The 11,454-nt window shown below is 38.5% G+C and overlaps 1 protein-coding gene across 2 annotated transcripts in view; it reads left to right on the plus strand.

Moving 5' to 3' along the window:
- VAT1L (vesicle amine transport 1 like) overlaps window positions 1–8,232 on the plus strand; it is an 82,970-nt gene extending 74,738 nt beyond the window's left edge. For both annotated transcript variants that reach the window (XM_072117496.1, XM_072117497.1), the window contains one exon: window positions 3,870–8,232. In XM_072117496.1, coding sequence (XP_071973597.1) covers window positions 3,870–3,968 — 99 coding nt within the window. In that variant the 3' untranslated portion in view covers window positions 3,969–8,232. The remainder of the gene's footprint in view (window positions 1–3,869) is intronic.
- Window positions 8,233–11,454: the final 3,222 nt, after the last annotated feature.

Consider the following 11,454-nt stretch of genomic DNA (forward strand, 5'->3'; position numbering starts at 1 on the left):
TGTTCACTCTCCATTCAAGTCTATGGGATTTGTGAAAAAGCAGAGCAAATTGTCTTTTCATTTGGCTTGGCCGCACAAAGGACATCATCAGAAGTTTTAGAGTTGGCCGTGAGGGATCTGCACCTGTCATGTATTTATGACATATCATGTGGATATGCTCCCCACCATATGATGCCCCTCAATGAAACATCTACACTTGCCACCTAAATGTGGCCCACTTCCTAATAAAGCATACTGTAAGAAACAACCCACCTAGTAATACCCATACTAAATAATGCTCCCACTGAATAATTCTGGCAGACAAAAGTCCCCTCAATGTGCCCCCTTCCCGTCCACTCTGAATAATACCCCCACATTGACTGATGCTCAAAGTGAATAATGCGGCATATTTACAAAGAACAGTGCAGTGGGCACTATGTGCAGTTTGCCTGTGTATAGTATTTTTTTTTCTGCGGCAAGATTAAAATGGGGCGTGCGACCCATTTCTGTAGGACTTTGCACGATAAATGTGGTGCAAGGTCCAGCTGAGCACTGGAATGCCAATTGTGCAGCGTGGGCAAGAAATGTGTCTCCATGTGTCTAAGCGCTAAAGACTCTGCACTAAAGACTCCATTAATTTGACCCCCAATAATAAATATTAAAAGTTGCCTCTATTCCTAATTCATTCGCTATCTTCTTGCTGTGAAGGATGAGGTGTTATGATGTCACTATATTACACCTTGAAATAGGAGATGTGATATAGGAATGTCATCACCTCCTGCAGAGCACCTATACATAGAGTACATTACTCTATCTGGGACCGGAGGACACAGAGTTGATATCTCAGAGGAACATAATGATTATATGATATGTATATCTTTAAATCTACCATCAGATTACCTGATGGTAAATGACTATTACGGACCTCCCCGTCCCCAGCTAGATTTCTTATATCTTTGCATGGCCGCATTTCTGTAAAAAATAATTTTGCTATATATGCAAATTAGGCTCCACCATAATATAATGCCAGCCTGAGATTCACCAATATCTCATATAATGCCAGCCTGACATGGTATCTTAGGCTAAGATACCATGTCCGGCGCCCGAAATTTAAAGTACAGGTGAGGACGCCGGAATGTCAGGCAGGATTAAGCGCTTCTGAAGCGCAAAACGGACCGTCGCCTTCTGTGGGCTCCTGTAGCTTTTTGCTTCCCTCCCACAACTATGTTGTTTTAACCGTGTTGGAATAAAGTTTTGGATTTTTATCGGTGAGTGCCAGCTTTACTTCTTTCTTCTCATACGTCAGGAGCACTGAACATGTTCTAAAAACGAGATGTGAACCTAGCCTTAAACAACCAGAGCTGCAATGCAAACCAAAGGGAAGATATACAGCAGGAATAGCTTTATAGAGGTATTCCATTTAAGGCATATTAATTGTATATCCAATAAATTCCCATAAATCAATGTGAATCTTTCCAGTACCCAGTCCTATCTTGAGATTCACCAATATCTCATATACCAATATTTGAGATACAACTACACCGTTACCTTTGGTGAGAAAAAAAAGTAAAAACTTGAGTAGGCAGTACAGTTAAAGCATGATGCAGGAATTTATCCAAGCATTGGCTGTATGAACTGGTTTTGTAACTTTATTCATCCACTGTCTCCTTAAAAGGTCCATCAGGAAAATCTTAACAATTACCATTAACCCATCAGAGTTGATACCCAGTTTTGTACTCGTTATTGGCGTTCTACAGAGATTTCGGGCAGTTTAATGGTGTCTCAATATAATTAATAATAGAAGATTAAAAGAGAGAAATCTTTAAAACTTTACACATTTTAATGACTAATGCATTTAGATTTCCAAGTTCTTCTCTCAGTTTACGGGGCCGTACTTTGTAGCCAGTGGGAAATATTACATTTCAATCTCTCTTGTGCATGGATAAAGCATCGAAATATTTCCTCCGGCCTTCTAAAGTACATGAAGAGCTAAACATTAGAGAGCATAAACAGCTTGTTCCCATGCACTGTCAACATAATGAATTTCCTTTTGGATCTGTTGAGTTAATGAAGGCTGACACTGTTGATGCAGAGTGTGATATTGCCACATGCTGTTACAGTATGCAAACAAAAGTAGATTTTACCAATTACCCTCCGGGCATCTGCTCCTGTAAGATATTCCATTGCAGGACATGTGTGAGTGTAGTTGATGAACCATCACTGTGTATTTCCTACCATCTGGAACAGCAGCAACACAAATATTATCAAATATGTTTGTTGCTTTTAATTCTCCTACCAATCTAGAAGTCTTATTACCAGGGGTCTTGCATTGTCAAGACCTTGAAGGTTCTATTTGCCTGCTTCTTAAATAACATATGGTCTCCATCAAACCCTCTGGAGACAATTTCTGAGGAAGCCAGTTATCAAAATACAAATATGCCAAAAGGAAGAATGTGGGACTCTTAAGAGGCTATGCCCTGTATAGCTGTATTACACAGTGACTTAGTGTGTGCCCAATGGGTTCCTGATTTGGCACGCACTGGGCTCTAACACAGATGTTTGCCTAAAGCTCACCATATAACTTTTAGCCATCCACTTGTCCCTCAGTGGCTTGCTCAGTCATAGATCTTGACCAACAGTCACAGCAGGACTCTTACCTTACAGTTCACACACTCACTTAATGCCAAAAACACACCTGTGTGCTTGAGGGCCACATCCGGACCACAAACAGGCCGGTTTCTTTGGTCTGTGGCCTAGTTGACATTGGCGGGTTGAACGCCGAACACCCCACCCACGTAAATTGAAAGGAATACAGGTAGGACCATATGTAGAAAGAAAATTCCCGACTTGAATGTGCCCATTATATTAGTACAGCCCAGGTCCCATCCAGGGAAGAGCTGACAGATTCAATGCACTACAAGCAATTTACATAGGTGCCATTGCTAGACATTAAAAACTGGGCCAATGATACAAAAGCCCATAGTATCAAAAGGAATTCACAATGTAATTGAGGGTTAGTGGAGTTACAATTATGATTCAGAAGATAATGACATTCTTATATTTACATAAATATGGATATTTTTTTCATGGAAAAAATAAGGCATCCCCAGAAAATGAGCTTCAACCTATTATGAGGAACATTAAATAACATAAGACCCTGTCTTGCTTTTGGAGAAACATGGTAGGTATAAAGTAGCATATATCACTCTTCCACGGTGAATAAATGAAAACAAATAAAATTGCCATATGTTTTTCTGGGATGTCCGTATACATTCTGAGAACTCATTTACAAATTTGTAAATGGGGGCCATTAGCAAGCCGCAAAACGGCAGCTAATTTACAGTACCCATTGTGCACAGTCACAGTGTGGTAAGGGACGGTGCTTGATGCACTGGATCTCATCGCACTTAGAACACGTCACAAATTAATTTATGTGCCACAAATTTAATAAGAGACAAAGCAGCTCATCAATGTATAGTCCTGATCATCTGCATGGAAACACCAGGAGCTCAGCATGTGTAGAGTTAATTTTAGAAAAGAAGTGATAATCCAGCACTCGACGGTGTCAATCACTTTTGAAACGCCATATTTATTTCATCTTAGTAAAATAGCATCTTGTCAATAGGATGTGTACAGCAGAATTGGACTAACATGCTCACTCTTCAGCATTATTCCTTCCTCCTTCCATTCCTAATCCTCAGGTGCTTTTCCTGGCCTGACATGCAGCAAGGACAAAAGTATTTTCTTTTAGCATCGGTTGGCTTAAAACATTTGTACAAGATGTGTAAACCTCACATTCAAACTCATTATAACTTACATCTTGTGTTGTATGGACACCGAGAACTCATGGCTTTCCACAGTTTTCTCACAAAACGTTCACTTTTGTCTAGATGGCCAATGACAGCACAGAAACCAGTGAGGCTGGAGAAGAAGAAGAAGACCACGAGGGTGACACTGAAAATAAGGAAAGGATGCCCTTCATCCAGTGATAGAGGTTGGGACTGATAAGCTATGAAGATTGAAATAACTCTCTTCTGTGCATCAGTGAACAAACTTGATGTAGTACACTGTGTGTTGTATTTGTCTGCAGTGAGCTGAGCTACTGTATAAACCGTTGTGTATTTTGTGGCAGTAAGTGCCTACTTGACAGCCTTTAGTAAATGCAACAGTGTGTGATATAGGCATGTGATACACCTAAGGTGCAGGAAAAATTATTACACTTTATGGTCCCTTCACCTATTTCCTAATAGAACTTAGGACTTGTCAAAGAAAACAAAGACCATCAGATAAATGCAACACTAATTTTCTGAACTGCTGTTACATTATAGGCTGCCTCAGACTATCATATCATAGGACCATTGATTAAACGCTGCCAATGAGCTAGACTGCCACTTCAACTCAAGTGCCAACCATTTCTCAGCATTACTTTGTACTACTGTTGTGTCCTGCCATATAATCATTTAAGTCACCTTTATGATATGGCTAGTTTACCCCTGGAAAGGTCAGGAAGTCACAAAAGTGCTAAGTGGGTTATTCCCACGACTGGAGCCTTATGTAATATTTTCAACATAGAGAAATAGATGGTCACACCTTCATTGCATTTCTTTTAGGAAAATAAATATGCCTACAAGTATTTCTTAGCTTTCAGTGTCTAAAAAAGAACAATAAGGCACTTGCAGCCTAATTTATAGTAATATATATGTTTTTTTCTGTTTGAAAATATATCTCAACCTTGTATAACAGTATTCTATGTAAAAGAAAAAAATTCCACCTAAAATCAACAGTAAATATACATATATCAATGCAATTTTAGGTTTATTGGTAACAGGGAACCAAAAAGTCAGATCATATGACTGGAGAAGGGTTACTATCCCTGTTTTTAAATAATGAGAACAAGTTGGATGGGGGTGGGGGGGTCAAGGAGTCCAAGCCAAACCTTTAAACATAAGGCTACATTCACACTACAGTATGGGGGACGTATATACGGCCGACGTATATGCAGCCGATATACGTCCCCCATACACTTCTATGGGCTCACGGCGCCCTACGGGAGCGGTACGGCGCATGTCCTATCTTTTCCCGTATTACGGCGCCGCGGCCATATATCGCTATGGAGAGGGGCGGGGGTGAGCTGCGCTCACCTCCTCCTCCTCTCCCCGCGCTGCCGTGAGCCCGCCGTGCTACGGTGCGGCGGGCTCACGGCAGTGTGCATGTGGCCTAAGAGAGGGTCTATTCTTTTATGGTCTATTTTCTTCTCGTCTGTGAGCACCTATGAGATTGTTGATCTTGAATGGCTAAGTTTCGCATTATGATATCTGCGAACATTAAGTGACAAAAGCTGAGAAACACAATGAATAATAGGTTGAAATTTTTCAATTGTTGTTTTGTTGCATTGGGGGATACTTTCTTTGACAAATCTCCCCAAGTGTACAATTTGTTTCTGGAGAGTTCCTTAAATAAATTGTTAAATTGTGTCTGTAAGTCAATGTACGTTTTTAGTCAATTTAATGTGCTAAGTGTAACTTCTAGAGGTGGCTGATATTCCGGTCTTAAATATCAACTGATTTGTCACTATTTGCCATAATTATGTGTGAAAATGTTGGGATTCCTCTGTTGTGCCCAAAGGACAATTCCACTAAAAATTGCGGAATACTAGTATTCCCTGTTATCTTACTCCCTGCAGTCAAAGAAATATGGGGTTGAATTTTCTGGGGTTTCCACTATGTAGAGCTGCTTACCTGTCCTGGTCACTCATCTTTCAGACAATCTGACCAGAAATGTCATACAGTATTTTTACATAATATTTATAGATAAAAAAAATTACATTAACTGATGACATATTGCTCCCCCAAAGTCACAGGCAGACAAATGGTTAGGTGAAGTTTCCACATACAACCTTTATTTATCAATTTATCATTTTCTCGTCTTATGAATATTTTATGAGGAAAATTAGATTTTGAGGAATTTGTATTAATAGTTGATTTTTTAGGCATTGACAGTAGCTAGGCTTTAAAATCTCATTGTATACTTTGTACATGATGATTCCAATAGCAAACATTGATTCATTTCTAAATTGCATTATGAAATGTAAACTGTGAAAAGTGAATGGTAAGTAATACACAACACTTACCTTGCTTCTGTCCTTTAACAAACAACACTGGGCTATAGCTGACATGATGCCAAAGTGATGATGACTGCACTTTTTCTCTGTAAATGGCTGCCATAAACAATAAGATGAGGGTTGTAATTGTTACATTCGTTTTTAAATTTCCCAATTTTGTAGATTTTGAGGGTGGTGAACCTACATATATTTTTACAATATACTTCGGACAACCTGATGGAATGCTAGAAACATTTTGTTTGGCAACTACATATCAAAATATATTTTTAGGAAGCATATCCATAGCAACCAGTTTAGTCTCATGCTTGAGCAGATAACAATCTTCGGTAAAAGGTAAATCCTTGTATTCCTCATCTTAACATGTATTATTCACTGGATTTTCCAAAGGTACCTTTAGGAGAATAACCTCTTTCAGAGAATAATAAGTGTTTCACTACTGATAATTTTATGTTACTTTTTTATTTTTACCAAGCAGTATATTTATGTATATTCCATGGCCTGTATAAAGCCTTGGAACCAGAAGCAGAAATTCAAAAGGGATTTACTGTTAATGAGTATTCAGATCATCTTTAATAATGTGGGGGGAGGGGTGTTGTGAACGTTTTCCTAACATACACCATTAAGAAATTCTGATAGTTTGCAATGAAACAGACTGCAAAGTGCCCCTTAGTAATGGTTTTACTTCTCCGTTGTCAAGACTGATCTATCTACCTGGCTGAAGACAACTCTCTTTCCTACCCTGTTTCCTCTTTCCTACCCTGTTTCTTTACACATGGCTGAATAGTGAATGTTTTAATTCTACTTTGACTTCTACTGACTGTTATATACTATGATCATTTTTTTTCAAGCTGAAACAGAAAGGGTTAATCCTTACTGCTCTGAGCTGTGTAAACAGGTAGTTGCCCTCCATAGACACACACTAAACAGGAATACAGATACCTACAAGAGTTTCTAAATAATGTAAATTAGAAAAATGTTCACATCCCACCTTCCCACATATTGTTCCTCACATTTTCAAATGATTGTAGAAGATCACTAAGGAAATGGTCACTGAGATTTTGCCATGTCTTATCCCGGTATATAACAGCTGAATGACCCTAGTTTTACTTGTACCCATAGTAAACATATATATATATATGTAGACCTGAAAGTGTAATATATAACAGATCTATAATATTGTACTAATGTGTTACTAGTCATCAATGGAATGAGATTTTTTGGCTTAGAGAATTATCTCATTCTACATTCTATATTACTTGTTATTCATGAGCTAATGATATCAGTACCATTATACCTTTGTGATATCCTCTGCACCTCCATGCCTTGAAAATACAACTGCAAAGGAATCTTTGGTGCTTTCCCGTAACTTTTACATGGGCTTCTTAATGGAAACACAATGGGATATCCCAAAGAATTTATAAGGATATTATACTTTATACTTTATTCAGTATATATATAACAACTCACCATAGTAATAATTGTTTCAGATTGTTGCACCTTCCGGTGATGTATTGGCAGGGGCCATATAAATGCACTCTGCAAGAATTGCTATTTACTTTGGTACCAGTAAAGTCAATATTTTCTAAATTACATGATTCCCATGCCCTATCATGCCTGTAGCATTATCATCTAAATGAGCATTAACCATTGTATGTTAAAGAGTTGGGCATTAATAAAGTTAAATTTTACTGGGTCCAAATTCTGTCCTGTTAATGTCCTGTTCCTAGAGAACTGGGGTCCTCTAGAGAAACGTACAAAAACATGACTGCATTTCCGCAGGTTGTGTCTGGTGCTGCAGCACAGCGTCAAGTGGACAGGACAACTGCAATACTACACACAACCTGTGGAAAGAGGTGACACTTTTTGTGAAGACAGTTGACCCGTTTCCCTTATCCTCTACAACCACATTAAGGTAACTAGATGCCAACTTCCAAAACATTCCTCTCTTGTTGACACCTGTTATTCCTCAGGTTGCCTTAATATTGTACAATCCGCAGCCGAAGCCAATGTGAAATGGAGTGAAACGTTGTTCAATTGTGTTTGTTGCTATAGAGCTTTTGTTACCGTGTGCCTCCAAAACTGTTTACATGAAAAAGTAACATATATAAATAAAAAAGATCAGCATAGCAACACACAGGCTTTGTGTCTTTAATATCTGTTCTTTTTATTTCCTAAGTGCAAGCTGGTAAGTTATATTTCGGCAAGAACTGCATCGATAGAGGTTGTCAGCCAGGTCTTCCAATGGGAATCATACATCCTATTTTCTACATTGTATATCAATTATATATATTGTCATATTGTCTAGCAATTAACTTCCAAGGAAGAAATGCATAGCTGAATTAATATATGGTCATTAGAATGTGTCCTTACACTGTCAGCCCTTATAATCAAAAGAATATATATATCTTGGCCGGTTACACTTAGCGTTTCTAATTAATGTCCATATGCAATTCAAACGCCATTCATACTGATGGCTACATCAAATGCATTTCTTTATAAAAAATTGGTAACATATACATTATTCTTCTCACACAAAAACAAAGCATATTCACCCACTGTGCAATAAATCTGTAAGTCCATCTCATCCGGTGTTAGATCCTGGGGCATGCAGGCTGGAGTTTACATGCAGGGCTGCTCGTTCAAACAGCATCAAGCGTATCATGTGATATTTCAGGACGTTGCCCCTTTCTCAATTCAATCGGAAAACATGGCACACACGTTCTATATTCTTATTTCTCTTTTTTATTTCTCAACAAATTTTTCACATGATAAAGCCTTCACCATAAAGCAACAAATCAGTGAGGATTTTTCACAAGAAACAGATCAAAATTACGACGTTTCGGTCATCCCGACCTTTGTCAAGTTAGATCTGACTGTAAGTTGTGTAGTAGGAAGTTTTGGTGAGGCTTGCCCCTTTCTCAGACATTCTCGGTGACTACAACCCCACCATTATATATACAGTGATTTTTATGACACAATTCAAAAAAACATAAATATAATGTTAAAAACAATTAGCAGTATAATACATCTGGTTTATAACACAGTATGTCTAATGATGTTTAACTTTTTGATAAATTTTGGTCAGCAGTAATTTATGTCATTTATAATTTGCCTGACTGAAACTTACGAAAAAGTTATATTTATGTTTTTTAGAATCATGTCATAGAGATCACCGTATATATAATGGTGGTGGTCTAGTCACTGAGCATGTCTGAGGAAGGTACCACACCCCGAAACGCCACATAATACACTTTATGCTGTACTGTTTGAACGAGCAGTCCAGCACGTGAACTCCAGATTTTAACATAGAATGAGTTGGACTTAGGCCCGTTCCACAACTGCGAGTGTGATGCGATGAACTCGCATCACACTCGCAACGCATGCTGCCGGGAACGCACGGTCCGAACGCTGCACACCGGGAGTGAACTGACATGCTGAGTTCACTCCCGGGGTGCAGCGTTCGGGCCGTGGGTTCCCGGCAACATGCGTTGCGAGTGTGATGCGAGTTCATCGCATCACACTCGCAAGTGTGGAACGGGCCTTATAGGGGCACATGTATCATAGTTTTTCAGGTGCCACTTTTTCAAGTTTCCCGCAGTTGGCCTACTTAACCCCTTCCCGCAGCCCTTTTTCGCTTTTGCGTTTTCATTTTTGACTCTCCACATTCAAAAATCTGTAACTTTTTTTATTTTATGTACAGAGCTGTGTGACGGCTTATTTTCTGCGTAACAAATTACACTTCGAAGTGGTGGTATGTAATATTCCATGCCGTGTACTGGGAAGCGTGAAAAAAATTCCAAATGCAGTGAAATTGGTAAAAAAACGCATTTGTGCCGTATTGTAGTGGGCTTGGATTTTACAGATTTCACTGTGCGCCCCAAATGACATGTCTACTTTATTCTTTGGGTTGGTACGATTACAGGGATAACAAATTTATATAGGTTTTATAATGTTTTCATACATTTAAAAAAATTAAAACCTCCTGTACCAAATTTTTGGGGGGGATTTTGCCATCTTCAGGCGCTAATAACTTTTTCATACTTTGGTGTATGGAGCTGAGGGTGGTGCCATTTTTTGCAGATTTTGATTACATATACAATGTTATCATTTTTAGGACTGTACAACCTTTTGATCACTTTTTATAGAATTTTTTTTTTTTAAATGGCAAAAAGTGCCATTTTCGAATTTTGGGTGCGATTTTCTGTTACGGGGTTAAACGCAGTGAAAAACCATTATCATATTTTGATAGATCGGGCATTTTTGGACGCGGCGATACCTAATGTGTTTATGATTTTTACTGTTTATTTATATTTATCTCAGTTCTAGGGAAAGGGGGGGGGGTGATTTGAATTTTTAGGGTTTTTTATTATAATTTTTTTTTTTACTTTTTTTTAATTTTTACTATTTTTCAGACTCCCTAGGGTACTTTAACCCTAGGGTTTCTGTACGATCCTATCATATACTGCTATACTACAGTATGGCAGTATATGTGTATTTTACTACTCAAACATTACAATGTGCTGATAGCCGGCACCGATCGCGGGTGTTACTGGTAAGCCTTTGCTGCAATATGCAGCAAAGACTTACCGGCTGTGGAGAGGGCTCGGCCCGCGAGCCCTCTCCATGCACCGGGACCCGGCATGTGACGTACTATTACGTCACATGTCGGTAAGGGGTTAATCATTGCAATGTATCTTAAGATTTTCCTCTTTGTGATACATGTGATGAGTTGCCTATTTAGTCTCACTTTTAAGACTTTTTGTGGTATGCGACTTTTCCGTCCTAAATAGTAGTTTACCATGTAAGTATGAGTCTACCATGCTCTGTTTTGCGACTTATTAGGTGCAATAAGGGCATAATTCCAAGCCCAAAAGTTGCACAAGTTGCACAAACATCTGGGCTACAAAGATAAATACGGCACACTGCATTAAATCCGTGAGGCATCTAACTTTGGTACACTGCTTGATTCTGCACCTAAAAAGTTGCAAACTCAAAAAGTCACACAAAAATAAAGAAAAAGGAAGCAATAGGAGTAATACATGTCTCCCACATAGTTATTTCACAGTGGGTGAAAAGATTAATGTATATGTTACCAATTTATATAAAGAAATACATTTGATATAACCACCCGTCTGAATAACATTTGAATTGCATATGGAGCTACACTGGCACTGGCACTGGCACATTAATTAACAAGAATCATTGTGAAGGAGCCTGGTTTTCAGTTTATATAATTCTCTAAATGGGGCCAAATTCTGAGTATCTTTGCTCCAGTATTTTTATTTAAAGGGCAATCCATGTGTTCTTACTAATAATGTGCTCATACAGAAGTTTTAGATTTTGTATGTAAACAG

The sequence above is a fragment of the Engystomops pustulosus genome, chromosome 7 (genome assembly GCF_040894005.1).
Source record: "Engystomops pustulosus chromosome 7, aEngPut4.maternal, whole genome shotgun sequence".
Lineage (NCBI taxonomy): Eukaryota > Metazoa > Chordata > Amphibia > Anura > Leptodactylidae > Engystomops > Engystomops pustulosus.